Below are 25,298 nucleotides of genomic sequence, written 5' to 3' on the forward strand. Positions count from 1 at the left end.
TATTTAGTTCTGATAAACTCGGCAAAGTATTAATCAAACATTAACAAAATACTAGTATAAGTCACTATTTTCTCCAAAAACAGATTACCCTCTAATGTTTTCTGTAAAATGTACTTATCAGAAACCTGTGCACGAAAGCCACTGGAGGGGAGGGGCAGGGCTGAGTTCTTTAAAAAGTAGCAAGAAATGGGATTTTGTGACAATAAAGTAATGGCTGTAGATTCCATGGGAAGTTTCATTACAGATGTTTACCATTTACATACGATGCCTGTAAATCACTGGCTCGAGTTTTAAGCTTTATGTGGCTTTCATTCCTAGCAGTACAATCCTCTATTCTTTCAGACGACAAATAACAAAACCCGTTTCCCATACAATGTACCCTGACAACTGGCCGTGGAACTAAACTGTTTTCAAAATGAGGAAAAACTAACTAGGACTAGAAATGTTCAAATGGAAGGCATTTCCCCTGTGAAAATTCTTGTTAATTAAAAGAACCCGAGCTGCTGCCGTCAGAAAGTATGCAATTAGCGTTTCAAACCTCTACACTGGACGACTTCTTGCGGAGGGACGGGATAAGGAAGGAAGATCACCCATTCGTCCCAAATTCGCAGTTCTAAGGGCGAGTTACGAGAAGGGCGTCAGGAATGTCTTTCTACAAAGCTGGGGGGAGGGGGCTGGGGGAAGTCCCTCTCTTTCCTACTTTGGTCCCAATTCTGACAAAGTGCAGTGTGCCAAGGTGAAGCCGTCGGTGCATCACGTAGCAGCTTCCCGGCAGGGTCCTAATTAAGTGTAGGCCTGACTTTCCCTCCAATCCCGGCTTCAGGTGTTCCACTCCGGGCTTCCTTCAGCCTCTCCTCATCACGCAACCTCGAAGGAGAGGAGTGTCCACACACAAAGCCCGAACCGCCCGAGCCCCCGGCTGAAGAACCACCGCCAGCCTGAACTCGGAGACGGGGAGGCAAAGCCCCAGAGCTTCCCTCCCTGGGGAAACCTTTGGCCCCGAGGGTCCTTCCGTCCAGCTCAGCCCGGTCCGGTCTCCCTCTCTACCGCGTCAACGCTTACCCAATACCAGCCGGGCTACGTCCGAGGGTAGCAGCATGATCCAAGCCGCAGGAGTACCCGCAGTGAGAGACGAGACTCAGGTAAAAGCCAACAGCGACGGCTCCTGCGCCGCATCTCCCGGTCCCGGTGGCGGCACTGAACCCCGCTGCAATTTGTCCCGCCTCTTTTGCTCCACGCCAGCCAATCGCTTCCGCGGGAGAAAGAAAGGCGCCGAAATGAAACCCGCCTCCGTTCTCCCTGGCACTGACGTCATTTCCGTGCTCACGTTTGGCGGGTGGGGTCAAGGGGGCGAGGAGGCGGGGCGCGAGCGTTGGAGACCAAGCCGCAGGGAGAGCGTGGCTGCAGGGTCGCATGCCATTGGCAGACAGTGCGCAGGCGCGTTCCCTTCCGAGCCCGGTGTTTTGGGAGAGTGTTTGGTGTCCGGCGCGCGTGGGCGGACCGTACCCGAACGCTCCGCACCTCTACCGCTTCCGCCCGGGACGCACGCTGCGTGGCCACGCTGAGTTTGGTCGGAAGCGGGATCAGTGCGTGGACAGGTGGCTCGGGCTGCTGCTGGGAGTGGAGCGGGGATTTGGTCTGCGGCTACGCCGCCACCAGGGATTCCACTTGGTTGTCCAGTCCAGCCGTCTTGGTGCGTAAGCCGTGTAGTGGCGTCTGCGTTGGGGAATTAAGATGCCTCCGGGCCGCTCTGTCCCAGCCCCCATATGCGCCCCTTTACTCCTCTCCCCACCTCATCTTGACGGGACTCTGGTACTCATTGCTTTCTCCAGCTCTCTTTTCGTGCCTCTGGTGGACTTAGCCTTGAACCTTCCTGTGCGTCCCCTGCCTCTGTGCCCAGAAATTAACTAGATGGCTTAACTAATCATCTTTTTCTCCCCTGTCATAATTAGTAGTTTAAGTCAACGAGTGATTCGTTGAGGCTTAAACTGAAGTTTCGTGGTTAAGAGCTTGGGCTCTGGAATCACACTCCCGGAGTTGGGGTTCTGTCAGCTGGCTGTGTGATCTCGCTGTACCATCTATCTCGTCATCATCCTATCCTGTGTCACCACTCAAGAGTGTTTGCTGTTTTTTACCAGGTACAGAGAAGTAAAAAGACTGTTACAATTCAGAGTGATAATGTGATAGAAGAACATTGTGATGGAAGAGGAGTGAATGAAGTTCTGTGGAAACGGCCTGGGAGAATCAGTTTCAGTTTGCAGTGAGATTTCAGTGTTAAACTGCCCTGGAGGGAGGTGGGAGCCTTACAGACAGAAGGGTAAATGCATATGAAGGCATAACGTGTGGAAGGTTCCTGAAGCTCTAGGGAGAGCCTCACAGAGAACATTACCCGATATTCTGTGGTAATCTATGTTGGAAAAGAAATGGAAAGAGAATGGATGTGTGTACATGTATAACTGAATCACTTTGCAGTACAGCAGAAGTTACCACAACATGTGAATCAACTGTCCTTCCATAAAACTTTAAAAAATGGAAAAAAAGGAGAAGAGAGAGGTCCTGCATGTAATGAAGTACATTTGGGCATTTTCAACATGTTGAACATATGCTCTTACTGGGATATGGTCTTAACTGGGAGAAAATTGAGAAGCAAGGAGACAAGGATATTCTTTCAGGTGTGGGTGGAAAAAGAACCATTAAAAGAGATGCGAAACAGAAAAGAAGGGAATAATGATAATTGCTGATATTTATTGAGCATTTGCTATGTCCCAGGCAGTGTGTTAAACATGTACATCAATCTTTAAAGTAACTTTGAAGTTCTAGTTCAATTCTAATGTGGTTTTTCATTTTATCATTGAGAAAACTGAGGTTTAGAGAGATTAGCTAGTTGGAGTTCCTGTCGTGGCACAGCGGAAATGAATCAGGCTAGGAACCATGGAGTTGTGGATTTGATCCCTGGCCTTGCTCAGTGAGTTAAGGATCCAGCATTGCTGTGGGCTGTGGTGTAGGTTGCAGATGCAGCTTGGATCCTGCATTGCTGTGGCTCTGGCCTAGGCTGGCAGCAATAGCTCCTATTAGACCCCTAGCCTGGGAACCTCCATATGCCGTGGATGTGGCCCTAAAAAGACAAAAAAAAAAAAAAAAGAGAGAGAGATTAGCTAACTGCCCAAGTTACATAGTTTGTAAGTGCAGGACCAGGGTATGAACTAGTGCAGTCTGACTACAAAGCCCACACTCTTAGCATTAGAAAAAAATGGCATGGTGGTCTTTTGTGCTGCAGCGGGTTAAGGATCTGGCATTGTCACTGCAGTGGCTGTATTGCCACTGTGGCTTAGGTTTGATCTCTGGCCTGGGAACTTCCACATGCCACAGGCACGGCTCCCCAAAAAAAGATGGCGTGCTAAGGGCAGAATTAGATCCAGAAAGATATGGTATAAGCATCATTGTCAAATTCTGCAAAGGGATCATTTTGGTTGAGATCTGAAAAGGAACAATGGATTTGCCAATTCAGAGGGTGTTACTTAGGAAATATGTGTTATACCACTTGCATCTTGGAAGTGGAGCCTAGATGTATTAATTGGATTAATGTATTAATTGAATTCAATTTTACCTGATGATACTCTTACTCTAGCTAACTACTGTCTTACTCTAGCTAACTACTGTCTTGTTCCTTTAGTTGTCTTTCATTTCCTCCAACATTGCAGTTTTCCATTTTAGAGCTCGCTGGCTGTGTTTCTCCTCTAAGATGTTGGTTCTCTCGCTCTTTCTGTGCCTGGCACCAGTTTATTCAGATCTTTTAACCCCCTGTAATATGTGTTCCTTAATAGGTTATAAAAAATGATCCTCTACATTGGTATTTTATTTCATTTGTCTTTTCAGGGCCTCATCTGTGGCATATGGAAGTTCCCAGACTAGGGGTTGAATCAGAGCTGCAGCTGCTGGCCTACACCACAGCCACAGCAATGGGGCATCCAAGTCGTGTCTGTGACCCACTCCACAGTTCATGGCAATGCTGAATTATTAACCCACTGATCAATGCCAGAGATCGAACCCACATCCTCATGGATACTGGTTGGGTTCATTACCACTAAGTCACAGTGGGAACTTTGCTATCCATTGATATTATATATTTTCTTCCTATGAGACATATATCACAATTTGGCATTAGGCATTGATTTATAAGTGCACTTTTTATTGTCACTCTCTCCCACTAATTATAACTCCAGGAGAGTAGGGTTTGTGTCTATTTAGTTCATTATATGTCTAGCTACCTCTAACACAGTACTTGGAACACCGTAGTTTCCCAGTAAAAGTCGTTGTGTGTATCAGTTAATGAACATCTCTTGTTTATATAGATAATACTCAGCTCTTCTGTTTTCTTGAAAGTAATCAATCTGAGATGTGAATGGGGGGAAAGTTCAGAGACTCCACAGCTTAAAGAAAAAAGTTTAGGGCTACCACTTCTTGGAATTGCAACATGTTTCAAAAACATGCATTATTTTCAATTACAATTAGCATATTTAGGAGTAAAAGTGCTTGCATTTATCATTCTTTGGCTATTGCTAAGATATTTTTATTGGTTAGAATCCTAACTTTATTTTCCTTTTCCCTCAAGATGGCATTAAACAAAGATTGAGCAAGAAGGGACAAGAGTCCTAGATAAAATTGTAAGGAATGGAAAAATAAAAATAACAGCCCTTGCCTTCAAGAGGTATATAATCAAATGAAAAAGGCTGTCAAGTAAATAACAGCCTGTATTCTACAGCACAGTAAAGGAGGTTAAAATAAGGATAAAGGCATCAGAATAATTTATGAAAATAAACAGAGCAGAGGATTAGAGCTGTCTGCCAATAAAATAGGTAGTCTTATTAGTTTGTTCTGAGAGTGTTTAAAGAAAGGGCAATAGTCTGTAAGAGAAATTTCTTCCTTTGTAGGAAAGATTGGACATGGTCTCTTAGTTCCTCTCAATTTTAAGATTCCTGAGATTAAGCAGGAGCATAGAAACATACTTGATCTTGAAAGATTATGTAGAATCTATGTGTATGGATGGGAAAAGGACTGTGCCCACCCCTTTCCTCTTGAGATAATTATGTGATGTAGACATAATAGACATGAATATGTACATTTTTCTTTGTAAATACTTATAGTAACAAAAATAAAGCTTTTTTGTCAAAAGACTCAAATACTCCAGCAAAATGTTTTCCTTGAAAGTTTAGGTTATCAAACGAAGATTTGATTATATCAAAAAACTTACAAACGAGGAGAGCTACTGCAGTGGCATTAAGGCAGAGTAAAATAGAGTTGACCTTTGCCATTTGTAAGGGGAATCAATATGGCTTATAAATTTCCTTCATATCCTTTTGTAAGAGTTATATCATTTTGCTTCTATTTTTATGTATTAAATAAGAATCATAAGGCCAGTTGAGTTTTAAGTGATAGGTCTTACTGTTTTTTTTTGTTTTTGTTTTTTGTCTTTTTAGGCTGCACACAAGGCATATGGAGATTCCCAGGCTAAGAATCAAATCAGAGCTGTAGCTGCTGGTACACCACAGCCACAGCAATGTAGGATCTGAGCTGAGTCTACGACCTACACCACAGCTCACGGCAACACCGGATCCTTAAACCACTGAATGAGGCCTGGGATTGAACCTGCGTTTTCATGGATGCTAGTCACATTTACTTCTGTTAAGCTACAATGGGAACTCCCAAGGCTTACTAGTGCTGATAACCTACATATTAGTTCCAAAGTATAAGCTGTATATTAAGCTTTTGGCTCAGCAAAATGACTAGTCACTACATATAAGAAAGGGTGCTTTTAAATAGTTCATTCAGGCAATGTTAAATCCTTAAATCCTCTTTTCCTTATTTTTTGCCTGTCCGTTCTCTATTCATCCTTTATATTTCATTTTAAATGTGATGTTCTTTAGAAGAGGTCTCAGAACAATGAAGTAAATTATAAATTTCTTATTTTTATGCTGCTACACAGTCAATGCACATTTGTGTGTTAAAGCTTTGTTTTATATTCTAAGAAAATCTCATTTCAATCAGGGCATAGTAAGAAAAATCATTGTGTATTACAGTATGCCTTTTAATTATACAGTTAGGTCTAACTATATATCATTACCATAGCCTGAAATAATTTACATTTTTTTTTTTATAGACAACAATGCGTTTTCTGAACTTCTGAACCATGAGTCTAGCACTTAATGATCTCCTTATTTGCTGCCGTCAACTAGAACATGATAGAGCTACAGAACGAAGGGTACTAAATTACTTAAACTTAATCGTTCCTTGAAATAAGTGTGTGATTGGTAACCCATTATTTTGTTCTTTTTTCATTTTCAGAAGGCAGTTGAGAACTTTAGGCACCTGATTCAAGATCCTGAAACTGTTCAGCATTTAGATCAGCATTCAGATTCTAAACAGGGGAAATATTTGAATTGGGATGCTGCTTTTAGGTATTCCATTTTAATTTTTTTATTGTCCTTATTTTTTCTTTCACTTTTTAATTTCTATTATAATATTATTTTTTTTTGTCTGTAGGTGTAATTTATCTTTGTTCCATGTATATTATTGTCCTTTGCACATGAAATTGATATTTAATATTTATCTGAAACAACGATATATATATATTTTTTTTTTTTTGCTTTTTTTTTTTAGGGTCGCACCTGTGGCATATGGAAGTTCCCAGGCTTGGGGTCCAGTTGGAGCTGCAGTTGCTGGTATACACCACAGCCACTGCAACGTAGGATCCAAGCCTCATCTGTGATCTATACCACAGCTCACAGCAACACTGGATCCTTAACCCATTGAGCAAGGCCAGGGATCAAACCTGAATTGTCACAGATACTAGTCAAGTTCATAATCTGCTGAGCTACAATGGAAACTCCAATTTTTTTTTTTTTTTTTTTTTTTTTTTTTTCTGTACCTGTGGCATGCAGACGTTCCTGTGCCGTGGTCAGATTGGAGTTATAGCTGTCGGCCTACACCACAGCCATAGCAACACTGGATCCAAGCCGCATCTGCAGTCTATGCTGCAGCTTGTGGGAACACTGTTATCCTTAACCCACTGAGTGAGGCCAGGAATGGAGCCCACATCTTCATGGACACCATGTTGGGTTCTTAACCCACTGAGCCACAACAGGAACTCCTGAAACATAATTTTTAATGGAATTTTATATAAAAAAGTTATAATTTGTGAACCATTTGTTTAATAAACTATCTTAGACCCATTTAAGATTAGAGAGTGTTTCTTTTCTATCAGTTTATTCATAAGACTTAAAATTAGAGAAGTTGTAGTAAGTCTTTTATTTTTACTTTGACATCTTTAAATATTGCTCTTGGTAACTGCCCTATGTTAAGCTATAATAAAAAAGTAAAAAGGAATTTTATGATAATTCTTTATGAATGCAGTTAAAAGCACAAAACTCAGGCACTGGAAAGACACAACTCATTGCAGATCTGAAATGGCAAACAATTGATACTTTTTACATTAAGATGTAATTTTCAACTATAGAATCCATTTATAACTAGAAGTAGGTCGTAAGACTTAGGAGAGATGAATAAAATATTCTAATATAGAATACTGAGAAACTTGAAAGAATACTTTCAATCAAGGGGAAATACGAGTATTTAACTTGTTTTGAGTGTTCAGAACAGATAATCTGTTTTATTTGTTAGCTCTTATTTGGTACTGGGTAGACTGTTGCATGTTGCGTATTTGTTAGCTCTTATTTGGTACTGGGTAGAAGTTGCATGCAATTTCTTCTCCAGTTGCTTAGTTTATTTCAGATAGCACAAATACAGTTAGTATCTAAAGATGAATACTCTTTTGCATAAGTTGATCAAGTAGGCCAAATATATACTTGGCACCCTCAACTAATGAATATCTTCTAGATTCATTTAAAGGCTAGAACATTACCAGCTGCCTAGGAAAGAGGTAAGACCTTATATAGAATACCAGCAAGAGGTGAGAAAGAATTGAGAGCCAGTAATTGCATGGCAGGCTTTTAATGATAAAATGAGAAAGCAAGCACTAAAACAATAGAAACCGTGGTGGTTACGGATTAAGAGCTTTATAGACCAGACTCTAAATTGGTTCGAGAGGTTAGGGCTTAAAAGAGAAATGTAATTGCATTGTTTATCTGGTACATTCATTGAAGCAGTGTGGTTTAAAAGATGCTCTTAATGATGGCATGAAGCACTTTTTGTTATATAATCATATAATTTTATAAATCGTGATAATTTAAGCATATAATGAGTTTTGGAAATTCCATGTCATGTTCTTGAAGATTTTTACAGAAATATATTCAGAAAGAAACGGAATGTCTAAGAACAGCAAAACAAAATGTATCAGCCTCAACACAAGCCACCAGGCAGAAAAAGATGCAAGAAATCAGTAGCTTGGTCAAATACTTCATCAAATGTGCAAATAAAAGTAAGTGGTGTTTACTTGGTTTATTAGGTTATTGTTACATGAGTTTGGCCTGAATATGGGAGATAAAACTTGAGTGCTAACTCTAATTTCTAGTAGAAATAATGATTTTTAATACTGTAGATTCAAATATTTGAGTAATGTATTCAAGCATGGAATTATAGAATCTCAGTGTTGAAAGGATTAAAAAATATTATTTCAGGTACACCTGTTCTTCTTAGATCCTACCTATATGTCCCTGGCACTCAGGCAGCCTTAATGATTAAAGGTACCTTTTGAGAGTTTCTTTTCTATCGTTGAGTAGTTTTTTTTTTTTTTTTTTTTTTAATGGCCCCACCTGCGACATGTGGAAGTTCCCTGTTTCAGGGATTAAATCTAAGCTGTAGCTGTGACCTGAGCCACATTTGTGGCAAGACTGGATGCTTTAACCCACCGTCTTGGGCCAGGGATCGAACAGGCACCTCCCCAGTGACCTGAGCCACTGCAGTCATTTCCTTAACCCATTGTGTCATAGTGGGGACTCCTTTGAGTCGTTTTCTTTCTTTCTTTCTTTTTTTTTTTTTTTAAATAGTTATTTCCCCAATAATTTTTTTTTTTTTGGGTCTTTTTGCCTTTTCTTGAGCCATTCCCACGGCATATGGAGATTCCCAGGCTAGGGGTTGAATCTGAGCTGTAGCCACCGGCCTACACCAGAGCCACAGCAACGTGGGATCCGAGCCCCGTCTGCAACCTACACCATAGTTCACAGCAACGCCGGATCCTTAACTCACTGAGCAAGACCAGGGAGCGAAGCCTCAACCTCATGGTTCCTAGTCCGATTCTATAACCACTGAGCCACGAGGGGAACTCCACAATTTTTTTTTTCTACTGTATAGCATGGTGACCCAGTTACACATAAATGTAAACATTCTATTTTCTCACATTATCATGCTCCATCATAAGTGACTAGACGTAGTTCCCAGTGCTACACAGCAGGATCTCATTGCTAATCCATTCCAAATGCAATAGTTTGTATCTATTAACCCAAGCTCCCCAACCACCCCATTCCTTCCCCCTCCTTGGCAACCACAAGTCTATTCTCCAAGTCCATGATTTTCTTTTCTGTGGAAAGGTTCATTTGTGCCTTATATTAGATTCCAGATATGTGATATCATATGGTATTTGTCTTTCTCTTTCTGACTGACTGCACTCAGTATGAGAGTTTCTAGTTCCATCCATGTTGCTGCAAATGGCATTGTTTTGTTCTTTTTTATGGCTGAATAGTATTCCATTGTATATGTATACCACATCTTCCTAATCCAGTCATCTATCAATGGATATTTGGGTTGTTTCCAAGTCTTGGCTATTGTGAATAGAGCTGCAATGAACATGCAGGTGCATGTGTATTTTTTAAGGAAAATTTTGTCCAGATATATGCCCAAGACTGGGATTGCTGGGTCATATGGTAGTTCTCTGGGTAGATTTCTGAGGTATCTCCATACCGATCTCCATAGTGGTTGTACCGACTTACATTCCCACCAATAGTGCAGGAGGGTTCCCTTTTCTCCACACCCCCTCCAGCATTTGTTATTTGTCGACTTATTAATGCTGGCCATTCTGACTGGTGTGAGGTGGTATCTCATGGTAGTTTTTTTTTTTTTTTTTTTGTCTTTTTGTCCCCTTTTAGGGGCGCACTCATGGCATATGGAGGTTCCCAGGCTACGGATCCAGTTGGAGCTACAGCTGCTGGCCTATAATTCATAGCTTACAACAAAAAATTTATGTGCAATTTTAAGGTTGTTAATATTGAAGTATGATAAATCTCACCTGTGATTTATTGCAACAGTTAATTTTTAAATGTACCTTGTTACCTTCAAGAATGTGATCATTAATGCTGAATTTTCAGGACCTCTAATAAAGGAATAAAAGTAAAAATTACAGACTTAGATACTTATATGCTATAAATGCTGTTATAGAACTTAAAAATAATTTTGCTTTTCAAAGTAAATGGTATTCTCCTTATGATCCTATTTCTAATAAATTCAGTTTTTTATTAAAAAATACCTAGAAAATTTGGGTTATTTTAGGTCTAATGCCAGAAATTGTGAATTATTAAGTATGTAATGAATGATTGTTTTTGCTATAGAATTCTATGGGATTGACACACTTTTTGGGAAGGGACCAAATAGTGAATTTTTGTTGTTGTTCTTGTTTTTTGGATAGTAAATATTTTTAACTTTGCAGGCTATGTAGTACCTGTCTCAACTACTCAACTTTGTCATTTTACCATGAAAGTGCCGTATGCAATATTTAAATAAATAAAGTTTTATTGGTCTATGCTCCAGTGAAACTTCACTTCCAAAAACAGGTCGTTGGCTGAATTTTGTCCCTGGGCCATAGTTTCCTAATGCTTGTTCTATAAGAACGAGATTAGTTAATAGTAATTTCCCAAATGGAATTATTTATATAATTGCCATTCCTAGTGTCCTTAGCATATTTTTCTTAAGGTTTATATCTTTTTGTTTGTTTTATGTTTAAATAGGAGCACCTAGGCTAAAATGTCAAGAACTCTTGAATTATATCATGGATACAGTGAGAGATTCATCTAACAATCCCATTTATGGAGCTGATTATAGCAATATATTGCTGAAGGACATTCTTTCAGTGAGGAAATACTGGTGTGAAATATCTCAGCAACAGTGGCGAGGTATGTTTTGGATTTTGTTGTTTTTGACTTTTCCCTTGTGAAATGAAATTTTACCAAAAGAGCTGTCAAGAGTCTATTTATAGCTGCCAAATGACCTCACAGTTTAACAGTATCTTAGTAAAATTAAATGATTATAGAATCTGATGCTTAGTTTTCATGTACTTTGTACCTCCTAAATTATTATAACTAATAATGTATTAGGTGCCAGCTATCAGAACTGAAATTACAGAATTGGAAGATACCATCTCTGTCCTCAGAGACTTGACAGCCCAATGACAGAAAAAAACAAGGAATCAAACATTAGAATGCCATGGATTTATTTGAGTGCATTGACCATGACCTAATCAGTGTTCTGCATAATGTTCTGCTGTTCCCGTATGAATAAAGGCCTTCTTGCCTCTTGGATTGGTTTCGTTTCTGGAGCCTTTGCTGTTGCTCTGAACAGAAAGGAGACTGGGTCCCAAACATGACCCTCAGTAAGCCTTGTGTCAGCCTTTGGAGAATAGGGTGTTGATATCTAGGATACATTGGCACATTTGTCACCAAAAATGGTTCATCCTAAATATTTAGGATATTCGTACATTTTATTTATTTTTATTTTTTTGCTTTTTAGGGCTGCACCTGCAGCATATGGAAGTTCCCCACGCTAGGGGTCAAATCAGAGCCACAGCTACCGGCCTACACCACAGCCACACAGCACCATGGGATCTGAACCGCATCTGTGTCCTACACCACAGTTCATGGCAACGCCAGATCCCTGACTCACTGAGCAAGGCCAGGGACTGAACCTGCATCTTAATGACTACCAGCTGGATTCATATTTGCTGCGCTGCAATGGGAACTCTGAGGATATTTATTTTAGGTGATTACTTGTAACCTTGGGTCTCACTGAAACAAAGGCAGTTTTTCCTCTAGTCAACTGTGATTCCGTGATCTGGCATAGTCTATGAAATCCTCTTTATTTTTATTTTTATTTTTTAATTTTTTTTTGTCTTTTTGTCTTTTTGTCTTTTGTTGTTGTTGTTGCTATTTCTTGGGCCGCTCCCGCGGCATATGGAGTTTCCCAGGCTAGGGGTTGAATCGGAGCTGTAGCCACTGGCCTACGCCAGAGGCACAGCAACGCAGGATCCGAGCCGCATCTGCAACCTACACCACAGCTCACGGCAACGCCGGATCGTTAACCCACTGAGCAAGGGCAGGGACCGAACCCGCAACCTCATGGTTCCTAGTCGATTCGTTAACCACTGCGCCACGACGGGAACTCCGTCTTTATTTTTATAAACTATCATCACTTCTAATAATCAGCCTTTTTGTTAAATTATTTTTCTAGTTAGTTCACTTTTCTGAAACTTACTTCTCTAGTGAAGACTCTGCTCAAGAAGTGAAGTTTACATTCAAAATGTATTTTGTAGAGGTGATGCTGAAGCCCTGGTTATGGATGAGATTTTCTAGGGAGAGAGTGTTTTGGTTTGTTTTTTTTTTTCTTTTTAGGGTCGCACCCATGGCACATGGAAATTCCTGGGCTAGGGGTTGAATCAGAGTTGCAGCTGCTGACCTTCACCACGGCCACAGCAATGCCAGATCCAAGCTGCATCTGTGATCTATGCCACAGCTTGCGGTAAGTCCAGATCCTTAACCTTCTGAGTGAGACTAGGGATCGAACCCAAATCCTCAAGGATGCTGTGTCAGGTTCTTAACCCACTCAGTCACAATGAGAACTCTAAGAGAGAGTTTACAGTGAGATAAGAAGATGGCCTAAGTCTGAGCCACCATTTCCATATAAATATTGGAATCAGCTTGTTGACTTGTACAGAAACCCTGCAGGGATTTTATTGGGGTTGCATTAAACCTGTTGAACAATTTAGGAAGAGTAGACTTCATTAAGAAGACACTTCCAATTAATGAACATGATGTATTTCTCCATTTATTTTCTTTTTTGATTGAAAGAAATCAGTGTTTTACAATTAACAGCATATATATTTTGTATATTTTTGTTAGATTTATACTGTAGTGGTTTGTGAATTTTACTCTCTTTAAAAAAATTTTTTTTCCCATGTTGTTTAATGGTATTATACAGATAAACACTTGATTTTTGTGTATTGATCTGGGACCTTGCTAAAATCACTTATTAGATCCAGGAGCTCTTTTGTAGATTCTGTGGAATTTTCTATTTAGACAGGCATGCCATCTGCAAGTAGTAGAGTATTTTTTGGTTACTTTGTTTCTGAACTATGTGGCATATTTCTTTTTTCTGCCCTAGACTGGCTAGAACCTCAGGATGATTCTTTTTTTTAAATGGTAAGATGTAGATAACATAAAATAACCATTTTAACCATTTTTAAGCATACAATTCAGTGGCATTTAAGTATATTCGTGTTGTTGTGCAATTATCACCACTCATTTCCAGAACTTTTTTCATCTTCCCAAACTGAAACATGAACCCATTAAACATGAACTTCCATTTTCTGAGTACCCACTACACTATTTTCCACAAGGGCTACACCATGTTACTTATTTATCAGTAATGCACAAGTATCCCAATTTCTCTACATCCTTACCAGCACTTTTCTTTGATAATAGCCATCCTAATATAAATGTGTGTGAAGTGGTATCATGATTTTGATTTGCATTTTTCTAATAACTGGTAATGTTGAACTTTTCATATGCTTACTGACCATTGCAGATCATCTTTGGAAAAATGTATATTCAAATTTTTTCCTAGTTTTTTTTAGGTTTTTTGTCATTGGATTCTAGAAGTTTTTTATATATTCTCAATATTAATCCCTTATCATATGTATGGTTTGCACACATTTTCATAACATCATAAATCAACTATCCTTCAATAAAACTTTAAAAAATGAAAAAAAAAGTCTACAAACAACAAATGCTGGAGAGGGTGTGGAGAAAAAGGAACCCTCCTACACTGTTGGTGGGAATGTAAATTGGGACAGCCACTATGGAGAATGGTATGGAGGTTCCACTGAAAACCAAATATAGAACTATAATATGACCCAGCCATCCTACTCCTGGGCATATATCTGTAGAAAAGCATAATTCTACACATAAATCTGACAACTGAAAATAAATGTACCCATTCCTTAAAACGACACACTATCAAAAGTTAGTATGGAATAGATAATCTATATACTTCTATAACTATTAAAGAAATTGAATTTGTAATTTAAAACTTTTCATTAAAAAAATTGAGGACAAGACAAGGGTTTTGGATCTCGCCATTCCCATTCAATATTGTACCGGAGGTCCTAGCTAGGGCTATTAGGCAAGAAAGGAAATAATAGGCAAACAGATTGGAAAGGAAGAAATACAAGTGTTCATATTTGCAGATGACATAATTGTCTGTAAAATACCAAGTGTAAAATCTACGTTTAATGACGTTGTTGCCAGAATTTGGCCTCTGTCTGCCGGTGCCGAGTCAAAATGCAGAGACAGAGTTTTGGGTGAAGTAGAAAAAATGTAGCTTTATTGCTTTGCCAGGTAAAGGAGGGTCACAGCAGGCTGAAGCCTTAAAGACTGCCCCCCCCCCCCCCCCCGGGAAGGATTGCGGGAAGTTTTATAGTTAAAAGGAGAAAAACAGGTTTCTGGCTAAGAATCAGGGTTGAAGGTGAATATATGCTTTTCTTTCTTTGGGGAAATCTTAATCATCAAACCTGGAGTCAGGAGATCACTGTATGATCATGCTGGTGGTCTTCTGGTTTATTGCCTAGAATAGTAGTACTTGTGAAAAGGGCATATTGATCAGAGATTAGAATAAACTAGGAAAGTTCCTGAAAAACATCATGTGCTAATAATATTTAACCCTCAGGCAATGGTGCTTAGAATGCTTAATCTTTAGCTTTCAGGTGATTGTGTTTAGGGTGCAGTTAAGTCATAGGAAGGAAGGACTCTAAGCTGTCCTTGACTTCTTCCTCCCTTGTCTTTGCGACCCTTCTTTTCCCTGATCTGCAACTGTCTGAGCCTGTCCCTAGGAACTCAGGGAAGGTCATAGAAGCTGAATGAGGCCCATTTCCTAAGAACAAGAAATGGGGGACACAGAAAGGCTCTTGCACCCTGGAGCCGCACAGGGCTGTGTCTTGTTTCTGTGTCATTTGCGGTTTTATTTTAACTCCAGAAGCTCTTTTTTAGCATCATGTTATTTTGCCATCTGTTCTGGCCTTTTATTGTTGAATTGATTGAGGAAATTAATTCATCTGGAGGCATGCGCTGAAGCTTTTTTTTTAAGAAGTTAGGACTCTACTCCTCTGAAACTTTTTTTTTTTTTTTTTTTGTCTTTTGTCCTAATAGGGCTGCACCCACGGCCAGTGGAGGTTCCCAGGCTAGGGGTCTGATCGGAGCTGTAGCTGCAGGCCTACACCACAGCCACAGCAACACGGGATCCGAGCCGCCTCTTCAACCTACACCACAGCTCATGGCAACGTTGGATCCTTAACCCACCTATGAAAGCCAGGGATCAAACCAGCAACCTCATGGTTCCTAGTCGGATTTGTTTCCTCTACGCCTCGATGAGAACTCCCCTCTTCTGAAACTTTTGTTGAATGTCTTATATCAGTTTTTTTTTTTAACCATTTAGGGGAATAAGTTGGACTCTGTGAATTCTGTGGGAATTGGAATTATTTCCCCACTAACATTAAAAGCTCTGAAACTTGATATTTAATTAGAGACAGTTGCATTGTTGGCTTTCCCTATTTCCACACTTTGCACTTGCCAAGTAATAAGAGGGAAATGATAAAGATAACTCTCCCTGTTTTCTGATCTCCAAATTGATGTGTATTAAATCACATTTTTACTATTATTTAGCTATTACATGTAATAAAAACCTTAGGAAGCACTTGTGTAATGTTTGGTAAACTAAAGTCAGATGTGATAGGAATCATTTGAAAAATCATTTTTCTTACCATTTAATGTTTGAGTTTTTTACATTGCCCTTATTCTTTTGTATTTAACATTTCTGATTTTTAAGCTATTTTGGCAGAATTATGTGACATGTACACTTGAAAAGGAGGATATCCGTAGGTGTTACTCTTAACTCACTTTGCTAACAGAGGACTTCCTAATTATCTCTTTATGGGAAGCAAATCTTGCCTTAGCAACTTTACTTTTCATTGTTTTGGAGGTAATTCTAAATGCATTTTATCTTTCTGCATGTCATATAAGCAGAGACACTGATAGCTCTTTTTCAGACTTTTTTTTTTTTTTTTTTTTGTCTTTTTGCCTTTTCTAGGGCCGCTCCCGTGGCATATGGAGGTTCCCAGGCTAGGGGTCTAATCAGAGGTACAGTTGCTGGCCTACACCACAGCCACAGCAATGCCATATCTGAGCTGCGTCTGCAACCTACACCACAGTTCACAGCAACACTGGATCCTTAACCCACTGAGCAAGGCCAGGGATCAAACCCGCAACCCCATGGTTCCTAGTCGGATTTGTTTCCCCTTCGCCACAACAGGAACTCCGAAACTTACATTCTAATTTATACTTTTGGCATTCTAAGGTACAAGTATTCTCCCTTTTTTTTTTTTTTTTTTTTTTTTTTTGATCTTTTTAAGGCTGCAAGTGCAGTATATGAAAGTTCACAGGCTAGGGGTCAGATTGGAGCTGCAGTCGCTGGACTACGCCACACCCATAGCCACGCCAGATCCGAGCTGCATCTGTAACCTACACCACAGCTCACAGCAATGCCAGATCCTTAAGCCACCAAGCGGGGCTAGGGATTGAACCCTCATCCTCATGGATACTAGTCAGGTTTGTTGCCACTGAGCCAGAATGGGAACTCCTGTTTGGTAACAAGTAAAGTCTCAGACTGTTCACAGTTCTTGATGCACTTTACATACATTAATCAAATAGCATTAGGGCAAAACAAAACTGTGGAGAATGTACCTTGGAGAGGGCTTTGCTGGCCTGAAGGAATATAGGATTAGGGATGTTAAATAGTTTACCCAAGGTCTGGCTCTTAAATTGATGTTACATAGTACTCTCCTGCCTATAGTTACTGTCTTGAAGGCAGCTTAATATTTAAAATTAAATGTTAGAGTTCCTGTTGTGGCTCAGTGGAAACAAACCTGACTAGTATCAATGAGATTGGGTTCAATCTCTGGCCCCACTCAGTGGGTTAAAGATGTAGTGTTGCCATCAGCTGTGGTGTAGGTCACAGACATGGATGGGATCCCGAATTGCTGTGGCTGTGGCATAGGCCAGTGGCCGTAGCTCCAGTTTGAACCCTCGCCTGGGAACTTCCAGGTGTGGCCCTAAAATGAAAAAAAAAAAAAAATTTAATGGAGTGCTTTTACTGTATTAAATATGAAGTAGTAAAATTTTTAATGTTTTGTCTGTGGGATTATTGAAATTTTAGTTTGGATTTATTGAAACTTAATTTGAATTGGGACAATAAGTTAAATGTTTTGATAGTTTTCTTTTAAAAACATGATTTTTTTTTTTTTTAAGAGTTGTTCCTTATATACTTCACGCTGTATCTTAAACCTTCACAAGATATTAATAGACTTTTGGTGGCTAGAATAATTCAAGCTGTGACCAAAGGATGCTGTTCACAGACTGATGGATTGAATTCTGAATTTTTGGATTTTTTTACCAAGGCTATTCAAAATGCAAGGTAATCTAATCAGTTTTGTTTTGTAATGGGAATCCATTTAGATCTTTTTTCAAGATTGTGTTTTAGATTCAGTAACTGAAAATATTACCAATTTTAAAGAAGCATTGGCCAACAATATTAGAACTGGTGGATTTTCCCAGAAAGTGTTAGGTCCGACACTACCTGAATATCCCACATGCCGAACATGAAATGATGTTCCCGAGTAAGAAGATGTGGCTTGTTTTTTTAATAACGAGGAAAGCTATATTGCCTCTAGTTATTTTCATTTTCTCCATTTTTGAAGATAGATGTAATGTACTAAAAATAAAATGAAATAGGAATATATTTTGGAAATTTAATAGCTTATATTTGTGACATTACCCAATTTACAATTTTAAACATTTTACAAATGGTAGGTATTACAAATTAATATTGTGTAATTTTTGACAATGTTTTAGCAGCAGGGAGAGTTAATAGGAGTGATCTCTTAGTGCCAAATAAGAGCCATTTTTTGTTGTTGCTATAATTTTTTTTCTGAATAATTCTGAAACTAAGTCTACTCTTATTTGAAAATTTAACTTTTTTCTTTCAGTGTGCAACTTCATATAAATGTCTTCAGTTTGTGCCTTTTCTGCCCATTACATAAAGTTGCATCTGTTTATTTTCTCTTACAGACAAGAAAAGAGCTCTCCTGGTCTGAATCATATCTTAGCAGCATATGTTATCTTCCTCAAGACTTTGGCTGCTAACTTTCGAATTCGAGTGTGTGAATTAGGAGATAAAATTCTTCCTACCTTACTTTATATTTGGACTCAACATAGACTTAATGATTCCTTAAAAGAAGTAATTGTTGAATTATTTCAACTACAAGTTTATATGCATCATCCAAAGGGAGCCAAAACTCAAGAAAAAGGTATAAGGAAAGTTTTTGCTGTTTCAAATTTGCTTCTTCATGAAATACAGAGACTTAAGTTTTGAAATCTTTATGTTATAGGAGGGTATGATCTTCTTTTGGATTACTGTGCTTGGTAATAGTCATGAAGATATTTTTCACCTTTTTTTTTTTTTTTTTTAAGAATTTGAAGCTTTGGTAGCCTTACCATTTGTTAGGTACAATGCTGGGTTTTATGAGGAAAACAAACAAATATGAGACACTGTTCCCTCTAGGAGCTGATTATGCAGCAATAACTCATTGCCAAGCAGTGTGACACAGTCTGTAAGAGTACAAGAATTTAGAGAAGTCAGGATCTTATTTATCTTGTTTATTGCTTTTATTAGAAACTAAAATAAGAGAAATATGGATTGAACCAGCCAGATTAGTCAGTTGCCATGGAAGATAAGTACATCTTGCCTTAAACCTCACAGTCGCTCCAGGCTGCCATTTGCTAGGAAACCAGAGATGAGTGACTTATCCTCCCTTCCTTCTTTTACATTTGTCTTTCATCAGTAAGGTGTTCCTCGGATGGTGTAGATCCAGTCAGTAGACAGGAACTTTACAGGGTGGAACTGGAATTAATGAGTTCCTTCACACTTAGGCCACATTTGAGACTTTGGCTTGTATTAGCCTTTGGACCAATTCATCATGGCTAGTATAATGACTTTATCATGGAATCATTCTTCAATGAGTAATAGCTAAAACGGAGGAAAATTGTTGTAGCCGCTTTTCATCCAAAGCAACTGTGTAGGCTTACAGACATAGAGAAGAGACTTGTGGTTGCCATAGGGAATGGGGGTGGGGAGGGAAGGGATGGATTGGGAGTTTGGGGTTAACAAATGTGAACTGTTCTATGTAGAATGGACAGACCACAAGGTCCATCTGTATAGCATAGGAAACTACATTCAATATTCTGTGATAAACCACAATGGAAAAGAATATGAAAAAGAATGTATATATATGTGTAAAACTGAGTCACTTTGCTATATAGCAGAACTAATATAACATTGTAAATCAACTGTACTCAAATAAAAAAAAAAAAGCAGTTGTCTATGTTTATGTACTCTTCCAGTAGGTATAGTTAGATGTATTTGTAGTCCATGAAACCACTGTAGGTCCAAGAATGGTGGCTTGTCTTACTTTTTCATCTTTCATATGGCTCTCATCAGAATGAAAATCAGGCTTATTAGGAGATGGCGAGACATGTTTAAGGTTTTAGATAACTACATATTTAGGATGAATTAAAAACTGGCAGATGATGAGGCTGTTAGAAACACTAGTATAGTTTTAGGATACATTAATGGATTTTATGGTCCTTTGTGGGAAGCAATAGCCCCATTGTTCCCCATACTCATTAGGTCACAGTTGGGAGTGTTATGCTCACCAAATTTTGTAGAATCAACCTTTTAAGAGAGACGTAAGTTTACTGGAGTGTGTCTAGTGAAAGATGACTGGGACAATGTGAAGTCTGGATAACATTATTTGTACACTAGTCGAAGAAACTGGTAATGTTTTCCTTTTGAACAAAGACATGCAGAGAAGTTGGTTCTCATATTAAAAGAGTGGACGTATTAATTGTATTTGTCTTGGGGAAGAGAAGAAATTAGGGAAAGCTGGATTGAAATTTTGATTGAATTGATTAGAGAAAGTTAGATCAGAAGATGGAAGAATTTTATAAGAAATGCAGTTAACCGAGTGTGAAATGGACATCATTATGAAATAGAGCTTGTCAAGGATATTGCCGGAAGAGGCATTAGTACTAAGTAGGCTGGACCAGATATCTTCTAATGTTTGTACCTTAACAGCTGAATAGTTCTGTGAGAGTTGGTAGTACATGTGGATTGTATACGTAAATTATATTTTAATTAATTTTTAAAATTACAGGTGCTTATGAGTCAGCAAAGTGGAAAAGTATCTTATACAACCTATATGATCTGCTAGTTAATGAAATAAGTCGTATAGGAAGCAGAGGGAAATATTCTTCTGGATCTCGTAATATTGCTGTCAAGGAGAACTTGATTGAATTGATGGCAGATATTTGTCACCAGGTATAGTAGGTCTTGTCACATTTTGTGATTTCCCATTAGTTTTCCTTTTGCTGGGTCTGTAAAAAGCCTGTAAAATTACTCTGTACATGTAGCCGTTCCTTTCAAAACTCTGTAAATATTTAGACTTGCCGTTCTAACTTAAAGGATAACTGCTTTACAAATATGAACTTAGTGACAATTGATGATAAACTTTTCCTTTTTTTTTTTTTGGTCTTTTTAGGGCCACACCCGGGGCATATGGAGGTTCCCAGGTTAGGGTTCTAATCAGAGCTGTAGCCACCAGCCTACACCACAACTACAGCAACACCGGATCTGAGCTGTGTCTGAAGAGACTGTCTTTTCTCCATTGTATATTCTTGCCTCCTTTGACGTACATTAATTGACTATAAGTGCCTGGATTTGTTTTTGTTTTTTGTTTTTTTTTGTTTTTTTGTCTTTTTGTTTTTGTTGTTGTTGTTGTTGTTGCTATTTCTTGGGCCGCTCCCGCGGCATATGGAGGTTCCCAGGCTAGGGGTTGAATCGGAGCTATAGCCACCGGCCTATGCCAGAGCCACAGCAACGCGGGATCCGAGCCGTGTCTGCAACCTACACCACAGCTCACGGCAACACCGGATCGTTAACCCACTGAGCAAGGGCAGGGACCGAACCCGCAACCTCATGGTTCCTAGTCGGATTCGTTAACCACTGCGCCACAATGGGAACTCCCTGGATTTGTTTCTAGGCTCTTTTTCCTGTTCCATTGATCTGTATGTCTGTTTTTGTGCCAGGATCAACCTGTTTTGATTACTGTAGCTTTGTGGTATCATCTGAAGTCAGGGAGCATGATTCCTCCAGCTACATTCTTCTTTCTCAAAATTGTTTTGGCTATTTGGGGTTTTGTGTGTTTCCATACAAATCTTGAAAATTTTTCTTCCTGTTCTGTGAAAAATGCCATGGTAATGATAGAGATTTGCCTTGAGTCTGTAGATTGCCTTGGGTGGTATGGTCATTTTAACAATATTGATTCTCCCAATCCAAGCACACAGTATATCTTTCCATCTCTTTGTCTCATCTTTGATTTTTTTCAACAGTTCTCAGAGTACAGGTCTTTTGCCTCCTTAGGTGGGTTTATTCTTAGGTATTTTATTCTTTTTGATTCAGTAGTAAGTGAGATTGCTTCTTTAATTTCTCTGTCTGATAGTTTGTTGTTAGTGTAGAGAATTGCAGCAGATTTCTGTATATTTTGTATCCTGCAACTTTATTGAATTCAAGAGTTCTAGTTGTTTTCTGGTGGCATCTTTAGGATTTTCTGTGTATAGTATCATGTCATCTGCAAACAGTGATAGTTTTACTTCTTCCTTTCCAATTTGAATTCTTTTTATTTTCTTTTTTTTTCTCCAATTGCTATGTCTAGGACTTCCAAAGCTGTATTGAATGAAAGTGGTGAGAGTGGGTATCCTTGTCTTGTTCCTGATCTAAGAGGAAATACTTTCAGTTTTTGACTGTTGAGTACGATGTTAGCTGTGGGTTTATTATATATAGTGTTTATTATGTTGAGATAGGTTCCCTCATGCCTAGTTCCTGAAGAGTTTTTATCATAAGTGGATGTTGAATTTTATCAGAAACTTTTTCTGTATCTAATGAGATGACCATATAGTTTCTTCAGCTTATTTATGTGGTATATCACATTGATTGATTTGTGAACATTGAAAAACTTTACACCCCTGGGATAGATACCATTTGATCATGGCATATGAGTCTTTTCATTTATTGTTGGATTTGGTTTGCTCATTTATGGCCTGTAGTTTTCTTTTTTTTGTGATATCTTTGTCTGGTTTTGGTATTAGGATGATGGTGGACTCATAGAATGAGTTTGGGAGTATGTACCTTCCTGTGCAGTTTTTTTTTTTGGAGTAGTTTCAGAAGGATAGCTATTAACTGTTCTGTAAATGTTTGTAGAATTCAACTGTGAAGTCATCTGGTGCTGAATGTTTGTTCAGAGTTTTTAAACTACTGATTCATTTTCATTACTGATGATTGGTCTGTTCACATTTTCTATTTCTTCCTGGTTCAGTCTTGGGAGATTGTAGCTTCCTAAGAATTTGTTTATTTCTTCTAGGATGTCCATTTTATTGACATGTATTTGTTCATAGAGGTCTCTTACAATCCTTTGTATTTCTGTGGTGTCAGTTGCAACTTCTCTTTTTCATTTCTGATTTTATTGATTTGGACCCTCTTTTTTTCCTTGATGCGTCTGGCTAAAAGTTTATCAACTTTTTTAAAAAAGTCTTTTCAGAGAACCAGCTTTTAGCTTCATCGATCTTTTCTTTTTTTAAAATACTCTATTAAAATACTCTATTTCATTCATTTAAAAGTTATGGGATGCAGCAAAAAGTTCTAAGAGAGAAGTTTATAGTGATATAAGCTTGCCTAAGGAAATAAGAAAAATCTCAAATATCCTAACCTTATACCTCAAGGAACTAGAGAAAGAACAAACAAAACCCAAAGTTAGTAGAAGGAAAGAAATTATAAAGATCAGAGCAGAAATAAATAAAATAGAGGCTTTTTTTATTTACTTATTTTTTTTTAAGTAAAATTTTCCCCCCAGAGATTTTGTTAACATTCTAGGATATCTTTCCTTGTCAAATATTTTCTTAATGCTAAATTTATGATTTAATCCCTTTGAAATTAGAAGGTTTTTTTGCGTTACTTTAGATGTCTTGGTGCTTTTAGTAAATTTTCCCAAGTAATATCTTACTTGGTAATATCTGCTTTCTAGAGAACCATTATAGTCTGTAAAATGTTTGTTACCATATTACCATATTCATATATTTCTGTACTCTGTTACTCTTGCTTTATGACATCCCTGTATATTCATATAAGGAATTTGAGGAGGAACAGTTTTTTCCCTAATGAACCATTGGAAAACTACAGCAGTATTTAAAAAGTAGGTTTAAAATAGGTTTTCACTGTGTTATTTTGCAGGTTTTTAACGAAGATACCAGATCTTTGGAGATTTCTCAGTCTTACACAACTACACAAAGAGAATTTAGTGATTACAATGCACCTTGCAAAAAGAGAAAAATAGAATTAGGCTGGGGAGTAATAAAAGATCATCTTCAGAAGTCACAGAATGATTTTGACGTTGTACCTTGGTAAAATGTTATTTTTTTTTCTTTCAGTATCATTTTAGTCGCATTAATTTTTCTCACAAGATGTCCATTAGAATCCTTTACCTCATTGGTCTGGCCAGAATTAGATCACGTGTCCACTTCCAAAGCTGTCACTTGACTGAGGGGAAGGTAATTGTCAGGACATGTTGAGATCAACTGCTGTGGCTCCTCTGCTAGGGCTAGATCAGGGCCACCTTTCCTAAGCATATTGCCAAAGCAAGGAAGAAGGGATGATGGCTGTTTGGTAGGCAACTGGTAGTATGTGCCTCATGGAATTCACTGATTTGTAGACCTCGACACAAAGAGATTTTAGCATGCACAGCACTTTCTAATAGAATTAGGTTAGGAAGAAATTAAAGATAGCATTCAGATATCCCAGAAAAATGTGGACATTATGCCATGATAAAAGGCTCTTTTTTTTTTTTTATTTGCTATGTCTTTTGTCTCATAGCATTCACAACTATTTAAATGGTTAAATGAATTGTGGAATTATGTGAAATCACAGAATGCTAGGTCTGGTAGGAATCCATGGAATTCATACAGTTCAGCCTTTTTGCTTTACCAAAAAGAAAACTGAAACTGAGAAAGGTTAAGCAGCTTTTTTAAGGGTGGAAATTTGTAGATTACAGTCATACTTTTGTGAACAATGCTATTTGATTTTTACTATGTTAATGTAATATTTAAATAAAATTGTGTTGTGGGGGAAAATGTATTTGTTCAGATATGTATTGCTCAATCTCTTATTTCTTTTCTATAGGTTGATGGTGCCTTGTTTCAGATTGTTTCATTTGTCCCTTTAGTCAGGATTTCTTTTTTTTTTTTTTTTTTTTTTTTTTTTTTGCCTTTTGCCTTTTTTTTTTTTTTTAGGGCTGCATGTGTGGCATATGGAACTTCCCAGGCTAGGGGTCGAATTGGAGCTACCGCTGCCAGCCTACACCATGGCCACTTCAATGCAGGGTCTGAGCTATATCTGCGACCTGCACCGCAGCTCATGGCAACGCTGGATCCCTGACCCACTGAGGAGGGTCAGGGACTGAACCTGCATCCTCATGTATACTAGTTGGGTTTGTTTCTGCTGTGCCACAGTGGGAACTCCTAGTCAGGAGTTGTTTATTGAATACCTACTGTGTTTTCAGCATTAGGGATAAGAGAGATGAATAAGATAATGTTCCTATTCTCAAGTAGCAGTTCCTATTCTAGAGAACTTGCAGCAAATATTTATTGAGTTAACCGAATTTATGTCAAAGGAAAATAGTCTTTTGAGGTTTTTGTCTTCCTGTTCCAGAGAGTATTATTTGTGGCCAAAGAGCAGGGATGGGTGCGATAACTAAGAAATAGAATGTTGGTAATTTAGTTATATAAAGTTTTTGTGTAAGCAAAATATGACAGTTACCCAGCTGGCCAAAATGTTGTCAATCTTCTTGAAGAAGTAAGGCCTAATAAATA

The 25,298-nt window shown here is 38.4% G+C and overlaps 2 protein-coding genes across 18 annotated transcripts in view; one reads left to right on the plus strand and one right to left on the minus strand.

Moving 5' to 3' along the window:
* The window catches only part of LOC100627195 (protein NPAT), a 65,716-nt gene extending 64,413 nt beyond the window's left edge, over positions 1 to 1,303 (minus strand). The window contains exon 1 of one of the 3 annotated variants that reach the window (XM_021062741.1): positions 1,063 to 1,303. In XM_021062741.1, coding sequence (XP_020918400.1) covers positions 1,063 to 1,099 — 37 coding nt within the window. In that variant the 5' untranslated portion in view covers positions 1,100 to 1,303. The remainder of the gene's footprint in view (positions 1 to 1,062) is intronic. The other 2 variants (XM_021062742.1, XM_021062743.1) reach the window with 2 other exon arrangements.
* The window catches only part of ATM (ATM serine/threonine kinase), a 138,900-nt gene continuing 115,045 nt past the window's right edge, over positions 1,444 to 25,298 (plus strand). For 3 of the 15 annotated variants that reach the window (XM_021101922.1, XM_021101933.1, XM_021101932.1), the window contains exons 1-10: positions 1,552 to 1,693; positions 1,953 to 2,672; positions 6,158 to 6,259; positions 6,343 to 6,455; positions 8,289 to 8,434; positions 10,953 to 11,117; positions 17,574 to 17,739; positions 18,393 to 18,631; positions 20,537 to 20,700; positions 23,665 to 23,834. In XM_021101922.1, coding sequence (XP_020957581.1) covers positions 6,188 to 6,259; positions 6,343 to 6,455; positions 8,289 to 8,434; positions 10,953 to 11,117; positions 17,574 to 17,739; positions 18,393 to 18,631; positions 20,537 to 20,700; positions 23,665 to 23,834 — 1,235 coding nt within the window. In that variant the 5' untranslated portion in view covers positions 1,552 to 1,693; positions 1,953 to 2,672; positions 6,158 to 6,187. 15 annotated transcript variants of the gene reach the window in all.

The sequence above is a fragment of the Sus scrofa genome, chromosome 9 (genome assembly GCF_000003025.6).
Source record: "Sus scrofa isolate TJ Tabasco breed Duroc chromosome 9, Sscrofa11.1, whole genome shotgun sequence".
Taxonomy (NCBI): domain Eukaryota; kingdom Metazoa; phylum Chordata; class Mammalia; order Artiodactyla; family Suidae; genus Sus; species Sus scrofa.